Source organism: Lepus europaeus, chromosome 4, assembly GCF_033115175.1.
Source record: "Lepus europaeus isolate LE1 chromosome 4, mLepTim1.pri, whole genome shotgun sequence".
Lineage (NCBI taxonomy): Eukaryota > Metazoa > Chordata > Mammalia > Lagomorpha > Leporidae > Lepus > Lepus europaeus.
The window spans coordinates 104,650,812-104,674,004 of record NC_084830.1 but is presented as its reverse complement, the minus strand read 5'-3'; the positions used below and the strand labels follow the sequence as shown (position 1 = coordinate 104,674,004).

The 23,193-nt window shown below is 42.2% G+C and overlaps 2 protein-coding genes across 3 annotated transcripts in view; both read right to left on the bottom strand.

Moving 5' to 3' along the window:
- Window positions 1–2,435: 2,435 nt before the first annotated feature.
- Window positions 2,436–23,193, bottom strand: part of UIMC1 (ubiquitin interaction motif containing 1) — a 115,918-nt gene continuing 95,160 nt past the window's right edge. For both annotated transcript variants that reach the window (XM_062188645.1, XM_062188646.1), the window contains exons 11-15: window positions 8,730–8,808; window positions 6,272–6,443; window positions 4,822–4,885; window positions 3,735–3,777; window positions 2,436–2,885 (exon numbers count right to left, since the gene is read on the bottom strand). In XM_062188645.1, coding sequence (XP_062044629.1) covers window positions 2,675–2,885; window positions 3,735–3,777; window positions 4,822–4,885; window positions 6,272–6,443; window positions 8,730–8,808 — 569 coding nt within the window. In that variant the 3' untranslated portion in view covers window positions 2,436–2,674. The remainder of the gene's footprint in view (window positions 2,886–3,734; window positions 3,778–4,821; window positions 4,886–6,271; window positions 6,444–8,729; window positions 8,809–23,193) is intronic.
- LOC133757810 (zinc finger CCCH domain-containing protein 15-like) lies at window positions 19,871–21,813 on the bottom strand. Its single transcript, XM_062188644.1, has one exon. The coding sequence runs from the start codon at window positions 21,707–21,709 to the stop codon at window positions 20,429–20,431; it is 1,281 nt and encodes a 426-aa protein (XP_062044628.1). The 5' UTR covers window positions 21,710–21,813; the 3' UTR covers window positions 19,871–20,428.

The following is a 23,193-nucleotide window of genomic DNA, read 5'->3' as shown; positions in this document are numbered from 1 at the left end:
TCTTCAGGCAAAGAGATAAACATACTATCACCTGTTTATAGAGCTTTACTTTTTTTTGTTGCTAAAAATTTATTTTTATTTGAGAATTAGATTTACAGACAGTGAGAGGGAAAGACAGAGAGAAAGGTCTTCCTTCCATTGCTTCACTCCCCAAATGCCACCACAGTGGCAGCTGCGCATCTGAAGCCTGGAACAAGGTGCCTCCTCCGGGTCTCCCACGTGGGTGCAAGGGGCCTAAGGACTTGGGCCATCTTCTACCGCTTTCCCAGGCCACAGCAGAGAGCTGGACTGTAAGTGGAGCAACCGGAACCAGAACCAGCCCCTACATGAGATGCCAGCACCGCAGGTGGAGGATTAACCTACTGTGCCATGGAGCCGGCCCCAGAGCTTTACTACTACTTCTTCTTCTTTTTTTTTTTTTTTTTTTAAGATTTATTTATTACTTTAGTCAGAGTTACACAGAGAGAGAGAAAGAGAGAGAGAGAGAGATATCCTCTATCCAATGGTTCTCTCCCCAGTTGGCACCAAGGGCCGGAGCTGCACCCATTTGAAGCCAGGAGCTTCTTCCGGGACTCCCACATGGGTGCAGGGGCCCAAGGACTTGGGCCATCTTCCACTGCTTTCCCAGGCCATAGCAGAGAGCTGGATCGGAAGTGGAGCAGCCAGGACTCGAACTGGCGCCCATATGGGATGCCGGCACTGCAGGCCAGGGCGTTAACCTGCTGCGCCACAGCGCCTGCCCCAGAGCTTTACTTCTAATACTGACATTTAATGAGAGAAGACAAGGAAGAGTTAAGCTGATAGGACATAACTGATAAACTCCTCATTAGAAGGAGAACAGGAAAATGAAATACTACAGTCAAAATACAGCACTTTCTCTAGGACTGAAGGGTAGGAGCACTGCTGTCTCACTGACATGAAAAATCAGCGTCTTTGTTACACTGAGCCTTTGTCTCCTCATCTGGAAGCGAGAGGTAATACTTACCTTATGAGGTTGCTATAAGGATTACAAGAAGGCACACACACAGGGCCTGGACCACAGTATTTGCTCACAAAGAATAGCTATTACTTACGTGGGTCACAATGTTAGTACCATGCAATAGCAAGACATTAGCTATTTTTTAAAAAAGATTTATTTATTTAGTTAGTTGAAAGCCAGAATTTCAGAGAGGGAGAAGACGGAGAGGGAGAGGGGAAGGGGAGGAGGGACAGGGGAGGGGGAGGGGGATCTTCCATCCACTGGTTCACTCCCCAAATGGCTGCAACAGCCAAGGGCTGGGCCAAGCTGAAGCTTGGAGCTTCTTCCAGGTCTCCTATGTAGATGCAGGGACTCTAGGACTTGGGCCATCTTCTACTGCTTTCCCAAGCACATTGGCAGGGAGCTGGATTGGAAGAGGAACAACTGGGACACCAATCGGCACCACATGGGATGCTGGCATTGCAGGCAGTGGCTTTACCCGCTACGCCACAACACTGGCTCCAAGACATTACCTACTGAAGGAATAGACAGCAAGCCGCTATCTTGCCTTCTTTTAACTCAAAGAGCTTGTGTGCAAAGGGTACACAATACTTCATGTACCATGTCTTACACCCTAGCTTTCTATGAACTCTCCCATCACATGCCTCATTTTTGTTTCAAAATGAAGGAAAATGTCACATTGGACATAATGAATCAGTTAGGAGAGTCTGAGTGGTGAGTTCACTTGACCTGACCCAAACTCCTTTCTTGGTCAACAGTCACCTCCTACCATCTCTCAATATATCTTCAAATCAGTGTGAGCCACAGTTTTCTTAATATCCTTGTTGGATCTTCTCCCTCGGGTAGTCATTTCTGCCATTTAATATCCTCTCACCTCTCAAGTATGTCTATACACTGAAACAGCACAGCTCAGCTCTGCACCAAAGCTCCCAGGCAGTGTGGTGAGGAACGTGTGTGTACTATTCTAGTAATGTTACTGAAATAGAACCTATTTCTTGTTACTGCTTATGACCTCTGCAACAAAACTATCAATCTTGGTTTGAACAGATGAATATTCCTGAAATCCCCATTGGCTAATCTATTTGGGAAAAATAATTGCACTGGAAATAATAACAGTGTTCACTTACAAATTCCTGAGAATAGTAGGACCTCAAAGGGTCTATGTTCTGGCTTGGATCCTTAATTGGATGAGGACAGCAAAATAAAGTAAAAGGTCAAAGAGTAGGGATGTCAGAAACAGTCAAGGGAGTATCCCTGCGATATTCAGAATTGTGCACTGCACATTAACTTAATATAGGTGGTATGTAAAAAATCAGTAATGGAATTCATTCAGGAACAGGTAATTCATGAGTCTGAGAACAACCCCTACAGTTAAAATATCTGTATCCCAAAACTGCAATAAGGCGGAAAAAGGAAAATCTCCATCTATAGAAATAAGATTTCATACAAACATAAATATATTTAAATTTTCTTTTAACTGTAGATAAATTCAAAAGATTGTTATAAAACAGAACACTACACACAGTTGTCTGTATAGATCATAGAAAACATAAAAACCAGGATGCTGAGTAGGTGCTGGTGATGAAAACTGCAGGGCTGAAACTTGGTCAACAATAAACTGGAGGCCACTATGGCTTCATGAACATGGCCCACCCCTATTGCTAATGGTTTTGTCAACCTTGGAACTCTAGAAATTCAGGATTTTCTCTTTCTTCCTCTGCCTGCTTTGGTCCGTGTCCGGCTACCTGAGCGGACAGAAAGTTGCTTTTTAAAGTCCACTAAGCAATCTGTGGCTTCTGAAATGGAAACAAAAGACTTGATGGGAGTCTCATTTAAGTCAAAATTGGTGAGGGAACTCTGCATTGCTCTGCTGCAGCCTGCCTCTTCCACCTCTGGAGAGGGCACCCTGTAGAGAAGGGAAAGTTCAGATTCAATATATGCCCACTACACAACAAGGGTATGCTACCCACTCTGCCAGAGCTTTTTATACATATTATTAGTACACATAATCTTTGTTTTTTTTTTTTTTGTTTTTTTTTTTTAATTTGACAGATAGAGTTAGGCAGTGAGAGAGAGAGAGAGAGAGAGACAAAGGTCTTCCTTCTATTGGTTCACCCCCCAAATGGTCGCTATAGCCAGAGCTATGCCGATCCGAAGCCAGGAGCCAGGTGCTTCCTCCTAGTCTCCCACGGGGATGCAAGCACCTGGGCCATCCTCCACTGCCCTCCCGGGCCACAGCAGAGAGCTGGCCTGGAAGAGGAGCAACCAGGACAGAATCCGGCATCCATATGGGATGCCGGTGCCGCAGGCGGAGGATTAGCCAAGTGAGCCACGGTGCCGGCCCCAGTACACATAATCTGTAATAATCCAACCAGATAAGTACTTCATTTCACTTTCATAGATGAGGACATTTGGTAAATCATATACCTAAAACTACACAGTTAGGTATTCAGAGAATGAGGATTCAGTCCCCAATCCTAAACCGACTAAAATCTAGGTCAGAAGACTAGATTGGCTAAAAATAAAGAGGTACGGAGTAAGACATGGCTTTTGCTCTGCTGTTTTAACACCATAAGTCCACTGAGCTGGCCATTTAATTCTTAGCCCAGGTCTGTGGGGGACCCGAGAGTTACACAGAGAAGGAGAGGTCACAATAGTTCTACTGTGTGAATATCACACTCCACACAGAACACAGGACAGGGCTGAGCTTTTCAGAACTGCTGACAGCTACACTTCAGAGTATACCCCAATTCACCTGAAGGCTCCTGTTTCTGAAGACTCAGTCTTTATCTCTGCATCTGTAATAGAGAGAGAAAGTCACAATGCTGGCTAAGTGCTGTAGTCACACCACTCTAGTGCTTCCTGTGTTCTAGGTACCTCTTTTCAACAGCCTATTGCCAATGGAATGTGAGCATTAGCACCCAGCAGGCTAACAGAGGTATGACCACTTTGAAATGAAAAACCTCTGAATAAATCTACTTCAAATCTGGACCTGAGGAGCAAGAAGCTGCCAGATCTGCCACCTGCAGAGATTTACAACCTAGTGATCTACAGGCAGCAGGATATGAGGCTTGGAGAGTTTGCTTTTTTTTTTTTTTTTTTTTATAGTAATCAGAAGGCACCATAGATTTAGATTGCTTGGTGGGAATGAACTGTTAGAACTAGACAATAAGCAAATCTCACTAGGCTTGAGCAAGAGCTCTTCTTCTCTCTGCATCTGGTGAATTTTAACAAAAGTAATTAATAATAACGATAATAATAGCAGCTAACATTTATCTAGAACTTACTTATGCCACAGAATACACATGGAGCTTTACTAAGTGTAATTCTTACAGACTATAAAATTGGTGTTCCTATGTAGGCAATGATCTTGATCAATACTCTCTACTGCTGCCCCATAACTACTGGGCACAAAGAAATGTAGTTATTTCCTATAATCTCTCAGGAGCATAGGCTGGGATACTAAGCTAAAAGTAATATATGAAAGACACAAACCATCAGGAGCAGTCTGTAATGCCTACACGCCTGGTTTTCCATGCTTGTTCCTTCAAAAGATATACTTAGAGGGCCTGTGTCATTCCCATGGGATTGGGAATATTTTTTTTTTCCCAACTCAACAAGTAGTCTCACCCCAGGCTTTATAAAGCCTGAAATTTAACACACAACAAGTATAACAGGGTATCTTTCTTAAGGAGAGATCATCTAGGTTGAATCTCAAAAGCTGGCAGACTGAGTCAAATGGGCACTCACATAACCCAACAAATAGTCAAAGTGTTGGCAGTGGCTATTTCTACTGGAAGATCTTACGAAGAAGCCCAAAAACCTGGTCCCGGAGTCCTCACCTGCAGTCTTATGCTCTGACTGTTCCAAGAGACTGAGGAGTCGGCCCTCACTGTGGCCTTTTTCCTGTGACAGAGAAATCAGTGAAAGAATTACTTTTTTGGTATGGAGTCAACAATACAACAGACCATACCTGGTTCCACAGGATGTGGGAGCATAGCTCTAGGGAAGTCTCGTTTTCTAATAAATGAGGGTATACAAGTGAAAAACCAAACTGCAATGAAGAAAACATATGTCTATGCCAAGAATATTATTCAACAATAGGTAACAGAATCAAGCCAAAACCATCCACCAAAATCACACTATAGAATAGCAGTCTCTGACCAATGAGAGATTTATAATAGCAACAAGTTTCAAGATAGCTTCTTTAGGCAATAATACCAGAAGCACAAACTGGCTCTACAGCATTGGTCACACCTAAAAACCCCAATTCCAAATCACCAGCTCAGAGTTCCCCCCACTCCTAAGGACGGTCCTGTTATCTGGCACGACAATGGCTTCTCATCTTCGTGTGTAAAGTGTCTGCTATAGAACCCTAGAGAAAATGGAGCTGCTGCTTTATCGTTGATCTCTAAGCCAAGATTTGCTCTTCCTTATCTCTAATCATAAGGCCTGCTAGGGCCTAGATTTTGTATTGTCCCAAGGCTATGCTTATAAGGAGTTCAACAGAGCCGATTTCATGTTATGTTTCCAGCAGAGCGAAAAGTAATTTGGCAGAATGTTTCAAGAAACTTTATAGATTCTACTTTAAGAGATCTATCCTAAGGATATAATCAATGTTACAAAGACTGATTAATGTCTTAAACATAATCTTACAATACTGAAGAAATGGAAAGAACCTAAATGTCCAATAATATGAGAATGGTTTAAGCAATCATCTATGTGATAAAAACTCAACAATAATTTTAAAAATAAACTCAGAAAGATATGTATGCTATACCTTCAGTTTTTATAAATCCAAGATAGAAACTATAAACACACACAGAGAAACTATATATAACAAAGCTATACATAGTGTGTGTGTATACACACACACACATATATTTATATATACAACTATACAAATATTTATGTATTTATAGTACATACTGTATATACATGGAGAGAAGGTGAGAAAAAGAGGAAGTGAGAACAGTGTCAATTATATTAAAAGTGCACAGGCAAAGATTATTAAGAAAACGGGCCAAAATATTAAAAGCTGCTAATGCTGAGTAGTTAAATTGAGGGTGATAATTTCTCTTTATTCTTTATATTTTTTAACTTTGTGTATTTTCTACAATGAACCTGTACTACTTTTGGAAGTAAAAGAAAAAATTATTTAAAAGGCATAAATTTTGCTTCAAAATAAACAGAAGGTAGATGAGGAGGGGAAGAGGGGAAAAAGCCCACAGCAGAACTGTGGTCTCTTAAAAACTGAGAATCAGGAAGATTAGGTAATTTTTCCACACATACCTTTGGGTTCCTCAGCCGCTGCTGTCGCTTCCCCTCCACAGGGGAGTACAGTCTACTACTCCCTTCAGACCCATCTCCTTGGTCTCCCCTTGCAAGCTGGAGACAGGAGTCCACGTGGCACTGATACTCTCTGAATGGGACCAGGGATTTACAGAGGTAACACTTCTCATTCCTAGCAAATCAGAAAGAGAGGGAGAAAAAGCAGCTTTAAGATTTGCTTTTGCCTCTGGGCTCCTGGATATGTCTCAAATTGTGTTTCCATGTCTCAAAGTTATTCTGCAACAAGACATGTCAACCAATGTAGATTTGCTCAGCAGGACCACCAATAAAACTAACCTGATGCCAATCAAAAGAACTGAGTGATTAGCAGTTTTCTGGCTGTTTCTCTGTACCCTGCTGTTGGAGCAGTGGGATGGTAATGAAATAGCTCTTCCAACTATCTCGAACAATGCTGATTGCTCTTCAGACATAAAATATTGTCAAACTCTTATGAAATTAAGTGTAACAGTTTTTTTCAAGAAGTTAAAATTTCATCAGAAAAAGGAGTACCAAGAGCATTAAATCAAGACGACATTTTTACCAGGCTGGATGAACTTGTCTGATTAGTAAATCAAGTCTGTCTATATGCTGACTTCCTTAATTCTACAACCTGCAACATCAACTAGGAAGTTACTAAAACATGTGGTTCTGCCAGAGGCTTTTGCTTAATTTCACACACATATTTTTTTTTATCTTTTTATAATAGCAGAGTTTGGAGAAAGAGAGGAATGTGTGTCTTTGAAATAAGGTTTGCTGGGTATTAGTGAAAGTGAAAATACTAGGGGAAAAGAAAGAAAATGAACTTGTATTAAGTATTTTCTCTGTGGTGAGACTCTCTGGTAGGCCCTTAAACACAATTTCTCAATTAACTCTAACCCCTATTAGGAAGGAACTTTTCTCCCCAAAGTCCTATAGCTAGTTAAGTGTCAGAACCCAAATCTGCCTGACTCTTAATAGCACCTTATTTTTAAGAAGCTAAAGAAAACTTTCTAATGCATGCTTCTTAGACTTCTCTTTCCAGCCATTACTGTTCAGTAACTACAGCAAGAGAGACTTGGATTAGCTCTAAGTAAAAATTTATTTTTTTAATTTTTAATTTTGACAGGCAGAGTGGACAGTGAGAGAGAGAGAAACAGAGAGAAAGGTCTTCCTTTGCCGTTGGTTCACCCTCCAATGGCCGCCGCAGCCAGCGCGCTGTGGCCGGCGCACTGCGCTGATCTGAAGGCAGGAGCCAGGTGCTTCTCCTGCTCTCCCATGGGGTGCAGGGCCCAAGCACTTGGGCCATCCTCCACTGCACTCCCGGGCCATAGCAGAGAGCTGGCCTGGAAGAGGGGCAACCGGGACAGAATCTGGCGCCCCGAACGGGACTAGAACCCGGTGTGCTGGCGCCGCAAGGTGGAGGATTAGCCTGTTGAGCCACGGCGCTGGCCTCTAAGTAAAAATTTCTCTGGAGGTCTTTAAAATAGGCAAAATACATGTCTCCCAAGGACTTAATCATATGGAAGAATGCAAGCAAAACTCTTTGCCTTATGAGAAAACCCAGACCAGTATACCTTCCAATGTTTGTCAATACAGAAGATATTTATTAATTCTGTACTACATAAGAGACAGAACTGCAACAGGAGCAGGAATTTTAGAGTCAAATAGACACTGTTTCTACTGGACATCTGGCCTTAACCAGTCACCTATAATTTTTCTACAGTTTATTTTTAAAAGAAAGAAATAATAATCAATTTACCCACTAATGTGAGAGTCATAAGGTAAATAACACATGACACAATGACTGGCACGTAGTATTAAGTAAGAAACAAACAGCTACTAGTGTTACTGCTGTCTCAGATGCAGTCTATTAGATGCTAGAGATAAAAACATGAATGACGGGAAGTATCTGCCTTCAAATAACTCACAGTCTAGCCAGGGACATAGAAATGCTTTAAAAAAATTACTGCATTATAACGTGAGGAATACAACCTTAAAGGAATGTCTACATTGCAGGAGGAGGAGTAGGGAAGGCAGCCGTGAAATTTAGGATTGAGAATACAAGTTTCAAAGATAGAAGTTTCTGCCTAGCAACCAACTGTTCTAACTTACTGTTGATCATGGCTCTAGTCTCAGGAGGCAGTACCTACACTTGACCCCTGCCTCTGAAATGGGGCTTTTTGGGTTAAGCCTGCAGCCCACAGCAAATAGAAGTCTGCGATAAAAGTACTGCCCAACCTTTCACAACTCAATTTCTCTATAATTACACAGCAAAACACTCACTGCTTCTCCAAAGCACCAAATACCAATATGTAAATTTGACTATCCAGGCAATAAAGTGATTGTCAAAGCCAAAGAAACAGAGCATAAGATAGGAACTTGTGTCTTTATTTGGTCCAAGCAATAGTAAACAAGAGCTCTGTGAACACACCACACTTACTTGTCAACGCTTAGGGAAGTCTGAGTAGTTGTCCCACTGTCAGTTTTGTTCTTGGCCTCTTTTTGTCTCCGAGTCAACACTTCCAATTAGGGGAAGGAAGGGGAGGGGAGGGAAGAGAAGGAGATGGGAAAGGAGGGAAGGGGAAGAAAAAAATGTGTATTGTTAGCTGGGCTAGATTCTGAACACAAAAGACAAAATGTACAGGAAGAAACAAAGTTTAAACCCCTACTCCATTGGGAGAAGTGCACTCAGAAGCCTCAACTTAAGACTAATGCCTATAGGCTGGCGCCGAGGCTCACTAGGCTAATCCTCTGCCTGCGGCGCCGGATTCTGTCCCGGTTGCTCCTCTTCCAGTGCAGCTCTCTGCTGTGGCCCAAGTGCTTGGGCCCTGCACCCGCATGGGAGACCGAGAAGAAGCACCTGGCTCCTGGCTTCAGATCGGCACAGCGCGCCAGCTGTAGCGGCCATTTGGTGGGTGAACCAATGGAAGGAAGACCTTTCTCTCTGTCTCTCTCTCTCTAACTCTGTCAACAAACAAACAAACAAACAAAAGACTAATGCCTATAATATATGTACCAAAACTGCCTGCCACAAGGTATTTCCCTAACTGATAAGCCATGAGATCTAAAGATCTAGTTCACAACCAATAAAGGCTTTTTTTTTGGTACTACCAACTTGCAGCACTCAAGGGAGGGATTTATACTTTCCTACTCAAAATTCTATCATCTGGGGGCCAGCGCCATAGCTCACTTGGCTAATCCTCTGCCTGAGGTGCCAGCATCCCATATGGGCACTGGGTTCTAGTCCCGGTTGCTCCTCTTCTAGTCCAGCTCTCTGCTGTGGCCCGGGAAGGCAGTGGAGGATGGCCCAGGTGCTTGGGCACCTGTACCCGTGTGGGAGACCAGGAGTAAGCACCTGGCTCCTGATCGGCATAGTTCCAGCCGTAGCGGCCATTTGGGGGGTGAACCAACAGAATCTCTCTCTCACTGTCTGTAACTCTACCTCTCAAATAAATAAATAAAATCTTTTAAAAAAATTCCATCATCTGGTGTGGCACACATTCCAATGAAGAACTCTACAAAATATAGTAATGATAGCCACATCTGAGTATCTACATAAGCTCCAATCTATGAAAGGCTGAAAAGCATTGAGGGGCCGGTGTTGTAGCACAGCGGTCTAAGCAGCCACCTGCCTACCGGCATTCCATATGGATGCCAGTTCAAGTCCCAGCTGCTGCACTTCCGATCCAGTTCCCTGCTAATGCATCTGAGAAGCCGAAGATGGCCAAAATGCTTGGGCCTCTGCCACCCTGTGGGAGACCCAGAGTTCAGGCTCCAGGCTGAAGCCTGGCTCAGCCCTGGTCTTGGGACATTTGGGGAGTGAACCTGTAGATGGAAGATTTCTCTGTCTCTCAAACTCTGCCTTTCAAATAAACAAATTGTTAAAAAAAAAAAAAAGGAAAGTATTCCAGTTACAAGTGAACAGTTATAACAGTTCAGAACAGTTATCACAAGCAGTCTTCTCCACTACACTATGACCACCCCCCAATTCTAGGGAGTAGAGATGGCTTTAGCCCAGAGGATAAACAAAATGCATCATCTCACATAAAAGCTTGTCTGTTAAATGTTATAAAATCATAGTCTCTTAAAGGATTTTGGAAGTTATTAATCAAGTGTGTTTCAGTCTTCATTTCTTGTAATTGCAAAACAAACAAAAAACAAAAAACCTAAAAGTATGACCATTTCACATCAAACCTTGGTTGCCTTCTCCTCGAAATCCCCACAACAGAGAGCATAGAAATGTTACCAGTTCATGAAACAGGCTGTCAAGCACCCATCTAGTTCAGGGGTAGGCAAACCATATAGTTTGCTGGTATTTTGGGCTCAGTAGACTACATGGTCTATCATAAATATTCAACTCTGCACTGTAATAGGAAAGTAGCTATAGGCTATATGTAAACAAATGGGTGTGGCTGTGTGCCAGCAAAACTAAAACAACAGGTATCTGGTAGGATTTGGTTCACAACTGGCCCTACATTTGCCCAGCCTGGCTCAACCTGCATGTACTGGAGGTCTTATGAATGTATTTACCATCCTTTCCACAAGTTAGCTCTTAGATATTTAACAAGCTACATTATAATCCTGGATTTACTCAGTTATCTGCCCCACTAAAATGTAACCCCCTTCAAAGGACAGTCCATAACTATTCATTAAGCCCATCTATATAAACACTTGGATTACAGAGCCTTTTGAAGACTTTGATTAGCTCCAATCCTTATGATCATCCTTCCACTTGGTATTATTACTTTCCCCTCTTTTAAATGTATGGGAATAAAATGCACGAGATTGATTTCATTAGGCACAACTGGTAAGTAGTAAAGTCAGGACATATGATCCCTGTCATCAATGTTTTACCTTCCTTGTTAACCTCTGCTAAGCATATTCCAATCTGTCAGTTTTTCTTTACATATGTGGCACCCCAAATTGAACCCAATATTTAACAAGCAGTCTGACCAGTAAAGAGAATAGAAGAATCATGGACTATTCCATTTGGACTCACATTCCACTAATTCAGTCAAGGCTGTATTTAATTTATTAATAATCAGGGTATACTGTTGCTTAGACTGAGCTTAAAAACAATTAAGCTCCACCCCTTACTCTCCCAAATCATCTTCAAATTAAATATTATCAAGACAAGTCTCTCAATTCTATACATTGGTGAACAGATTGTTGGGTATTTTTCTTCCTCAAAACAGTGGACTTAATACTTGGTCCTGTTCTTTTTAACTGAACATTCCAGTCTGGTTGAGATTATCTACAGTCCTGACTGTTAGCTGTTACAGGTTCACTTTTCCAACGCTGCGCTATCTTCATATATGATAAGAAAATGTTTTCTATATCTTCATCCAAATCACTGGTGAAAAATGATTGTAAAGGATGCAGCCAAGGATAGAAAACTGTGACTTGTTACTACATAAGCTTATCTTCTTCTGGTCCATCTTTTCCTTAAATAACTGATTTAGCAAATATTTATTGAGACTTTTCAATGTGCAAATAATCTGGAGAAGAGGCAGGGTTCTTGCTTTTAAGGAAGTTACAGTTTTCTAAGGCAGACATAATATCCACTCAAATAACTATAGTACAGGGGCCAGTGCAGTGGTGTAGCGGGTAAGGCCGCCGCCTGTGGTGCTGGCATCCCATATGGGCACCAGTTCGAGTCCCAGCTGCTCTACTTCTGACCCAGCCCTCTGCTGTGGCCTGGGAAATCAGTAGAAGATGGCTCAAGTCCTTGGGCCCCTGTAACTGCATGGGAGACCTGGAAGAAGTTCCTGGCTCCTGCATTCAGATCAGCACAGTTCCAGCTGTCGCGGCCAATTGGGAAGTGAACCAGCAGATGGAAGACTTCTCTCTCTCACTCTCTGTCTCTCCTTCTCTCTCTAACTTTCAAATAAATAAATACATCTTTAAAAAAAAAACTATAGCATAAAGTGTACTGAGATGTGCACTGAAAAACAAGCTCCTGTGCACACGCAACTAATGACTGTTTGCCTCTGGGGAAGATGACAAGGATGTGTGTCCCTTTCCAGGGACTGGAAGAGGAGAGAGACATATTTTTCACTGTATACTGTTTGGTACTGTTGAATTAAAAATTAAAAGGTGGGAATGGAGTGGAGGGCAGATTATAGGTACTCATTTTTTTTTTTAAAGATTTATTTATTTATTTGAAGGGCAATTACAGAGGCAGAGGGAGAGCCAGAGATCTTCCCTCCTCTGGTTCATTCTCCAAATGGCTGCAACGGCTGGGGCCTGGCCAGGCCAAAGTCAGGAATCTAGAGCTTCATCTGGGTCTCCCACATGGGTGGCAAGGCCCAAGTACTCAGGCCATGTTCTACTGCTATCTCAAGTGTATTAGAGGGCACTGGATTGAAAGTGGAGCAGCTGGGACTCAGACTGGCACCCATAAAGGATGCTGGTATGCAGGTAGCGGCTTAATCCATTGTTCCCCAATGCCAGCCACTATAGATAGTCTTAGACACATGTTAGAATAGAAGACCTCCATCTACGGTTCCATCCAACTCAGATTTTACAAGAAAAAGTAACGCAGGAGAAAAACATTCAGAACACAGTTGTAGAACCAGCTTTAAATCGACCTCTTATTCTATCAGCCAGCCTACACTTCTCCAATTATGTACAAGGACTTCAAGAGAGATTTTATTAAGTACCTTGCTGAAATCAATCTTAAAAGACTGGTACCTTAAAGATCACTTTAAGTTTTTTTTTTTTTTCCTTCCTTTATCTTTGACCCCCATCTTAGTTACCAAGTATTTTTTCAAAGAAAATATTGAGGAATCACTCCACAGACAGGACTACAAAAAATTAATTGCTTCTAGCACTTCATATTTATCTCTACTGTCCTGAGCATTTGGTCATGATTCATTTATATGTCAAGACTGCCTTCCATACCATTCAACTTCCTGAATTCAGAGATTCTGAGTTTTGCTTTGTCGATCCCTTCAGCATCCACAGTAATGTAGCACAGATTAGATGCTAATAAGTATTTGCCAAATTAAATATGTCAATGGATTCTGGGAGAAAAAGATCTTTTATGGGGACTTACTCTGTGTTAGAAATTTTATAAACATAATCTCTCTAATCTTTACAATAATCCTGCAAGTCACATACCAGTATCTCTATATTTTATGAATGATAAAATATTAAATAGCCTGATCAAGGTCATAAAGCTAAAAAAAAAAAAAAGCACAAGGAATGCAATACAAATCTACTTTTAGAAAAGCATAGGTTTGGGGCTGGTGCTGTGGTATAGCGGGTTAAGCCACCACCTGCAGTGCCAGTATCCCACATGGACACTGGTTCGAGTCCCAGCTCTTCCACTTCTAACCCAACTCTCTGCTATGGCCTGGGAAAGCAGTAGAAGACGGCCTAAGTCCCCTGTACCCATGTGGAAGACCTCAAAGAAGCTCCTCGCTCCTGGCTTTGGATCGACGCAGCTTGGGCCATTGCAGCCATCTGGGGAGTGAACCAGCGGATGGAAGATTTCTCTCTCTGTCTGCCTCTCTGTAACTCTGCCTTTCAAATGAATAAATAAATCTTTAAAAAGAAAAGAAAAGCATAGGTTCTTCTACAAGAGCAGGCTGCTAGCAGGTCCTCTGCCAGGAAAGAGAGGAAAGGATGGTAAGAGAAAAAGTGAAAGTGGTGAGTGGACAAGTGGAAAAGAATTTGAGGGAAGAGACTTGGCAGACAGCTGCAGATTATATGGTAATCCTGCTATTAAATGTTATGATCAGAGCAGACTGGATTGGGTCTCACAGCTATGTTTTTCCTTTGAAACCTACTGCCTTGACAAAGGAACAGAAAAGTGTAAGTTCCTCTATAGGAGCCTATCCCGGTTTATGAGGGTTAAATAGCATTTCGACTAGGTGTAAGAAGAGAATTCAGTGCGAAACATATCCAAAAACCTAGCTGCTGATGATAGCAGTCACAGATTTCAAAAGGAAGCAATGGTGTTTGAGTACAACTATCAGGGCAAGGTAGAGGGGACTAGTATCACTGAAAGCTAAGAAAGACATCCATGTAAACATGAAACCATTAACTCAGCTGTTTCTATTCCCTTTAATGGGAGATGTCCTAAGAAGGAGTTATGCTTACGACTGTGGCTAGGCACAACAAAGATACAGAGAGGCAGTACTGCTTAGTGGTAAAGGGCACTGGAACCAGAAATGGACAGAATGGTGTCCAAGGGGAGCCTCCACTGAGTGATTTTAAGCTGGTTCCATAACTTCTCTGAATTATCAGTTTCTTCACACAAAAAAAATAATATTGATTCTCAAGGGGTTTGGCCAAGGATCCTAAGAGATAATTTAAATACATCTGGAAGAGTATCTAGCACACAGAAAGTACTCAGCAAACATAAGCTACTATTTGTTTATATAATTATCATTCTTATTTTTCCAGATTTATTTCATAACCATATCCAAAGATTTAAGTCCATCCTTATAATTAGCAGCTACTAGTCAGTCAGTATTATTTGAATTAGGCTTTAGTCTTAGGTGTTTTCCATAGTAATCTGTAAAACAGAATGGACAGGGACTGGTGCTGTGACACAGCAGGTAAAGTCACTGCCTGCAGCACCAGTATCCCATATGGGCACCAGTTTGCATCTCAGCTGCTCCACTTCCACTCCAGCTCCCTGCTGATGTGCTTGGGAAAGCAGTGGCCAAGTCCTTTGCAAACACAAAGGAGACCCAGAAGAAGATATCAGCTCCTGGCTTTAGACCAGCCCAGCTCTGATGTTCTAGCCCTTTGAGGAGTGAACCAGTGGATAGAAGATTTCTCTTGGTCTATCCTCCTCTCTCTGTAAGTCTGACTTACAAATAAATAAATGAGGCTGGCGCCCCGGCTCACTTGGCTAATCCTCCGCCTGCGGTGTCAGCACCCCGGGTTCTAGACCCGGCTGGGGTGCTGGATTCTGTCCCGGTTGCTCCTCTTCCAGTCCAGCTCTCTGCTGTGGCCCAGGAGGACAGTGGAGGATGGCCCAGGTCCTTGGGCCCTGCACCCACACGGGAGACCAGGAGGAAGCACCAGGCTCCTGGCTTCGGATCGGTGCAGCGTGCCAGCCGTAGCAGCCAACGGAAAAAGGAAGATCTTTCTCTCTGTCTCCCTCTGTCTCTCTCTCTCTCTGTCTAACTCTGCCTGTCCAAAATAAACAAACAAATAAATGAATCTTAAAAAAAATAAACACCAGAATGGATAATAACCCAAGAATTATAGAACATTTGTTTCCAAAATTCAAAGACAAGCAATCAAAAGTGAAAAAAGAAAAAAACCCATATCTTTTAGTACTGCAAACAGTGAATAGCGAAAACAATGGTTTCTAGAAGATAGTAGAAATTTTATAAACAAAGAAGAGAGATTCGGCAGAGTGATATTCACAGTTCATCTCCTTCAACCTCTTAACTACCTAGGCATAAAATAATGAGTCACAGAGTTGCATGTGTTTCTAAGCCCACCCCTCCTCCAGCCTGTACATGCAGTGAGGTAACCATCTTGCCTGACTGCCTACAAGTGACCTCACAAACCAGTTTCAACAAAAAGGCTATTATCAGAACTAATCATCTACCACTGTCTTACAAAATGTGGGTACTCAGATTTAAATTTTAATTAGAACAAAATGCAATTTAAAACTGAACCCCTTAGTCCTATGGGCCACATTTGAAAATGCTCAACAGGCACATGTGGCTACCATACAAATGTAACAGATATAGAACACTTCTCTAACTGCAGAAAATCCTACTGGTCAGTGCTGTTCTTTAAAGAGCTGACAGGACCTATCACGCATTATATCTGTTTGTCTTAGGAACTGCAAGAAACCCAAGTCTCCTCTGGCAGCCCTTGTCACCTAGATTGCCAACTGTCTGTAATCTGTCATCTAGGAAGACAGTTTTAATCCAACTCAGTCTCATATTCCCATCCTCAAAATGACTCTGCCCTCTGAAATCATGTCAGTGGTTAGCAAAATACCCTAAATTCTCAGCCTCCTCAGTGAAAGTTCCCTCCATCTTCTTGCTATAACTGAGAGAAAATAGTACTAAGGATATTGCTTCTCCTTATATCTTCTCAAGTATTGGATATTTCTCCTTCTATACACCACAATACTGCTGGACCTGAAGGTGAGATAAGATATCTTCCTTACACCTCACTGCTGCTTTCAGACTGTTAGAAAAATATAATTTGAAGCATAAACTATTGTGCCATTCCTCCTACCTATCTTCCTGGACAGCCTCCTGCCCTCCACAATCCCTACCACTTCCTGGCCATTCACTGAAAACTGTAGAGCTGGCGTTGTGGCACAGCAGGTTATGCCATGGCCTGCAGCACCAGCATCCCATATGGGCACTGTTTCGAGTCTGGGCTGTTCTACTTCTGGTCTGCTAACACACCTGGGAAAGTAGTGGAGGGTGGCTTAAGTCCTTGGTCCCTGCCACTCACATGGGAGATCCAAAAGAAACTCCTGGCTTCAGCTTGGTCCAGTCCTGGCTGTTGCGGGCATTTGGGGAGTGAATCAGTGGATGGAAGATTTCTGTGTCTCTTCTCTCTCTCTTTACCCTTGCCTTTCAAATAAATACTTTTTTAAAAAAGAAAACTGTAATGTATCCCTTACTATCTTTTTTTTAACCACTCTTACCATCATTCTTGGTGATTTCACTATCAACATACTGGACTGAACCAAATGAAGTTGTAATTTTTTTTTTTTTAAAGATTTATGTATTTATTTGAAAGGCAGAGTTACAGAGAGAGGTCTTCCATCCGCTGGTTCATTCCCCAGATGGCCGCAATGGCTGGAGCTGTGCCAATCTGAAGCCAGGAGCCAGGAGCTCCTTCTGGGTCTCCCACATGGGTGCAGGGGCCCAAGGACTTGGGCCATCTTCTATGAATGCTTTCCTAGTCCATAGCAAAGAGTTGGAGCAGAAGTGGAGCATCCAGGACTCAAACTGGCACCTATATGGGATGCTGGCACTACAGGCAGAGGCTTTACCCGCTATGCCACAGTGCCGACTCCAAAGTTGTAGTTTTTGTAGGTTCAGCCCAAGATGTGATCCATGCACTACTCTGGCTTCTCAGTTCCTTGACCTCTTGTTCTGTTTACTGTCATCAGTTTTACAGGGTCTCAGCTTTTCTTATGAGGGTTCTGTGAGAAAAACCTAATGCCTTAAGGCATCTACTTTATGTTATGAATCAACTTCTGTCCTCTACATCTAGAATGGCACCAGCTATGTACCATCCTTCACAGACTTAAGGCAGTCAGTCAATTCATTTTTTTGTGTTCTACTGTTCTGATGAGGAACCCTGGTTGGGCTTATCATTAATAACAATGTTATTTCCCAGATTTCAATTGCAGGTGTCCGTTCTCTCAGTCACCATCACCTATCTTTTCAACTTTATTCCCTGTAACACCCTGGCCCACTAAGACATCTGATACATTGACCTCATCACCTTTACACTGTCTTATACCTTGTGTCCTTGCTTCCCTTTTTACCTGATTTAGATCATACAATTATATTAATAATTCCTTTGCTAACAATTCCTTATTAATAAGAAAATTCAGCTTCCTTTCATTATATTCTGTGGCAATATCCAATTTTGGTTAAATCCAACTCTTCACCTGTTTATGCCTCTTTCTGCTGAACATAAAAGGAAAAAACATACATGATAGTGCTGACTGGGCTCACTTTTTATTTTATTTAAGATCACAAATTTCAAGTGGTTCCTTAGTACAGCTTAGCAATCCTGCTGTTTCCTGAGTCAGTTTATTCTTCTGCTCTTGTATAGACTATTTCAGATCTCTGTTTTCCTCAGACTTCTAACATCCATCCTGACTTTACTACCATTCCTTTGTTCCAATGTACCAGCTTTATTAGATATCTCATACAATGTGTAATTTACCCATACATTAATAAACTACGTCTCAATGATTCTTAGTATATTTGAAGAACTTTGTAACCATCACAATTAATTTTAGAACATTTTCATTAACCCAAAGAGAACTTGTTCTTGTTTATAATTATACTCCATTTCTCCACAAGTCCCCAGGTTAAGCAACCACTAAGCTACTTTCTGTATGGAATTGTCCATTCTGGGCATGTCTATCGATGGAATCACACAATCAATATATGGCCTTGTGTTACTGGCTATTTTCACTTAAGAAATGTTTCAATTTGCATCCATCTTACAGCACATATTAGTACTTTATCCTTTCTTCCTACAGTGGCTGCACCATGTTACATTCCTACCAAAAATGTACTAGGGTTCCAATTCTCCATTTTCTCACCAATGCTTGCTATTTTCCTTTTTTTTTTTTTTAAGATTTTATTTATTTTATTTGAGAGTTAGAGTTACAGACAGTGAGAGGGAGAAACAGAGAGAAAGGGCTTCCATCAGTTGGCTTACTCCCCAGATGGCTGCAACGGCCGGCGCTGCGCCGATCCGAAGCCAGAAGCCAGGTGCTTCCTCCTGGTCTCCCACATGGGTGCAGGGGTCCAAGGAATTGGACCATCTTCTACCGCTTTCCCAGGCCATAGCAGAGAGCTGTACCAGAAGAGGAGCAGGCAGGACTAGAACTGGTGCCCATATGGAATGACAGCGCCGCAGGCGGAGGATAACCTACTGCGCATGGTGCCGCCCCCCCCCCCCTTTTTTTTTTACATAGTCATCTTAGTGGGTATGAATTGGTATCTCATTGTGCTTTTGACTTATATTTCCCTGATGGCTAACAATGCTGGGTATCTTTTCAAATACTCGTTGGGTTTTTAAAAATTTACTTATTTATTTACTTATTTGAAAGGCAGAGCCACAGAGAAGAGAGGTAGGGAGTAAGTGAGATTTATCTTTCTTTCTTTTTTTTTTTTAAATTTTTGACAGGCAGAGTGGACAGTGAGAGAGAGAGACAGAGAGAAAGGTCTTCCTTTTCTGTTGGTTCACCCCCCAATGGCCGCTGCGGCTGGTGCACTGTGGCCAGCGCTCTGCACTGATCCGAAGGCAAGAGCCAGGTGCTTATCCTGGTCTCCCATATGGGTGCAGGGCCCAAGGACTTAGGCCATCCTCCACTGCACTCCCGGGCCACAGCAGACAGCTGGCCTGGAAGAGGGGCAACCGGGACAGAATCCGGCACTGCAGGCGGAGGATTAGCCAAGTGAGCCGAGGCACCGGCTGAAAGTGAGATCTTTCATCTGCTGGTTCAGTCCCCTAATGCTCACAATGGGCAGGTCTGGCCAGGCCAAAGCCAGAAGCCAGGAATTCTATTCCATCCTGGCCTCCCACAAGGGTTGTAGGGGCCCCAGAACTTGAGCCATCATCCACTGCTTTTTCAGGTGGAGCTGGATCAGAAGTGGAACAGCCAGGACTTGAGCCAGCACTTCAATATGGGATATTAGCATCAGAAGAGGTGGCTTAACTCACTGTGCCACAATGCCCACCTGCTTATTGGACATCTGATCATCTTCTTTGGAGAAAAATCTACTCAAGTTCATTTCCCATTTTTCTTTTTCTTTTTTTTTTTTTTAATTTTTAATGTATGACGGTCTTTATTTACAACTTTATTGGCAAAAAAGAAGAGGGAAAACTTTTGAACAGTTTAACACAGGGCATTATAACTGATCCTGTCAGATTAAAGTCCCATTTTAAATGTCCATCTACTTGTCCAAAGATATACAATACTGAATCTGCATATGCAGTTTCCTTTATGAAGTACAGTTCTCATATTCAGGCAGTCTTTTAAACATATAAATACAAAGGAAATGAAATCACTCACTAAAAACTGCATCAAATGAAGGGTATTTTAAAGTAAATTTATGTTGTTCAGGGTAATAACACATGCCCAATGAGAACCAAAAGCTGAAAAAGCAGTTACAATTCCTACTTGAGTGGACAGTTACAACAATCAATCATTTTCTGCAATGACCATTATATTTTCAATTTATCATGAACTACTCTGAACTTACTATGAGATGTAGTCAAAGTCAGAAGAGAAGATGTAGGGAGAATATTCCTTTTTTGGAGGAAAACAAACCCTCCAGAATCAGCATGAGAAACAAACATCCTGTTGATTCTAGGCGGAAAAAAATTAATGTAGTCAATTTCAACTCACGTTGAGCTGACTTAATTTTGTCATTGACTTGCTTGGTGTCATTCTTCTAAATCAAGTGTGTTTAATTCTTCTTCTAGTTCATCCAAATCTTCCCCAGTAAAAAGATTTTCATCAACAGGAACGGCATCGATGGCTCCATTTTCCTGCCCTTCCCCTTCATTGTCTTCTTCCAGATCACTTCTTTCACCATTTTCAGCCCTACCTCCAGAAGCTTCGCTTAATTTGTTTTCATCTTTATCTGAAGTATATGTGCTGAATCTTTCAAGACTGGCTACAGTAATACCTGTCTCATCTACATCTCTTGGGACGTACAGGCTTAAATCTATGTCATTGACGCTCATTGAATCATCAACCTCATCACCACCTGTTCCTTGGGTGTAACGGGTATCATCTGCTTCTTCATCATCATCATTGACCAATTCAGGACGAAATTCAAACACCTCACGACCACTGATCACTAGTGCTTTGCCTGCTTTGAAGTCAGCTTTTCTTCTTTCCATATCTTGTTCAAGTCTATCAATCTTTTCTTGTCTTTTCCTTTTTTTCCATGCAAGAAAAGATTCTAGAGTGATTTTGGTAACATTTGGGCCTAGGGCAGAACGCTCTCTTTCAATTAGATCTTCTAATGAAATTTCATCCTCTTTCTCTTCTTTCTTTTTGTCTTTTTTCAACACAAATCCAGGAGGAAGTGCATGGCGATACATGCAATTATCGCCCCCTCCAGGGCAAACCCAAAACCAGCCATACTTGTTGTTTTCAATGGCTTCAAGGAAATGCTTGCATACTATTTGAGTTTTTGGTTTTTTCTTTTCCGCCTCACCGTGCTTCTTGTTCACTACTTCTTCCAGCTTTTTCTCATCCCAATTATCCATAGTATCTTTTTCAAGTTCTTCATCTCTTGCATCAATGTAAACACTTCGCTTTTCACATTTTCTCTCCAAAGTCAAGTCATGAGAGAATTTACACTTATCTCCTTTAGTACATTGTCCTTGCTTGAAGAATGCACATACCACGGACTTGGGATCTGCACCTTTACTAATTTTTTGAGCAGCAACTACAGGCTTGAAGAGCTCATTTAGTTCCTGTAATTCTTTCTTCTTGTCATCTTTCTTCAATTTCTTCTCAGCTTCACTTTGTGCTACCTGACGTGGATTTTGTTGACCAAATTTAACCTGATGAGTGACAGCTTTAATAAACTTCTGTTGCTTTGCTCCTTTCTTATTCTTTGGACCAAAAGTTTTGTCTTCGATAATCTTTTCCTTCTTTTTCTGCTCCGCCTTTTTGCTGCCCCCGGCCTGAGCCTGTTTCTTGGGGGGCATTGCGGAGACAGGTGGCACCGGCCAGACTTAAACGCAGCTGGACACCGTCGGGGGATCTGGCCCCGCGGCAAGAGGAGGAAGACCCGGCCGCCGTCGCCGCCGCTCCGCACCTCCCATTTTTCTATAGGGCTGTTTTGCTTTTTTACTGTTGAGTAGTAAGATTTCTTTATATATCTAGATACCAAATTCTTATCAATATATGATTTGCAAATATTTCCTCCCATTCTGTAAGCTGTCTTCATTTCCTTGATAACGTCCTTCAATAAACAAGCTTTAAATTTTGATGAAGCACAATTTATCTGTTTTTCCCCCCTTTGATTGCTTTTGCTTTTGGTGTTAGATAAGAATCCACTGCGCCGGCGCCGTGGCTCAATAGGTTAATCCTCCGCCTTGCGGCGCCGGCACCCCGGGTTCTAGTCCCGGTCGGGGCACCGGATTCTGTCCCGGTTGCCCCTCTTCCAGGCCAGCTCTCTGCTGTGGCCCGGAAGTGCAGTGGAGGATGGCCCAAGTGCTTGGGCCCTGCACCCGCATGGGAGACCAGGATAAACACCTGGCTCCTGCCTTCGGATCAGCGAGGTGCGCCGGCCACCGCAGCCATTGGAGGGTGAACCAACAGCAAAAGGAAGACCTTTCTCTCTGTCTCTCTCTCTCACTGTCCATTCTGTTTAAAAAAAAAAAAAAAAAAGAATCCATTGCTAGATATAAGGTCATTGGAGGGTGAACCAACAGCAAAAGGAAGACCTTTCTCTCTGTCTCTCTCTCTCACTGTCCATTCTGTTTAAAAAAAAAAAAAAAAAAAAAAAAAGAATCCATTGCTAGATATAAGGTCCTTATATTATATGCCTTTTGGAAGTTTATAAAACTTTAAGAACTTACACTGAGGACTTTGATCCATTTTTTGTATACAGTGAATGGTAGTGCATTTGGATCTTCAGTTATCATGGTGCCATTTATTGAAAAAGACTATTTCCCCCATTAATGGTCATGATATCCTTGTCAAATATCAATGGTTAACAAGCATATTTCTTGGTCCTCAATTGTGTTTGATCTATATATCTGTAATTATGCCAACACTTCACTGTCTTGATTTAGTAAGTCATAACATTTCAACGTGTGAACTCTGAACTTTATTCTTTTCCAAGACTATTCTATCATGGGTCCCTTGTATGTGAGATCTTAAAAAAGTTCATAGAAAATGTATGTTGAAAAAAAATCATAAGGCTGGCACTGTGGCGCAGTGGGTTAAAGCCCTGGCCTGAAGAGCCGGCATCCCATATGGGCACCAGTTCTAGTCCTGGCTACTCTTCCGATCCAGCTCTCCTATGGCCTGGGAAAGCAGTAGAAGATGGCCCAAGTCCTGGGTACCCCGCACCCATGTGGAAGACCTGGAAGAAGTTCCTGGCTTCGGATCGGCACAGCTCTGGCCATTGCAGCCATCTGGGGGGTGAACCAGCGGATGGAAGATTGCTCTCTCTGTCTCTACC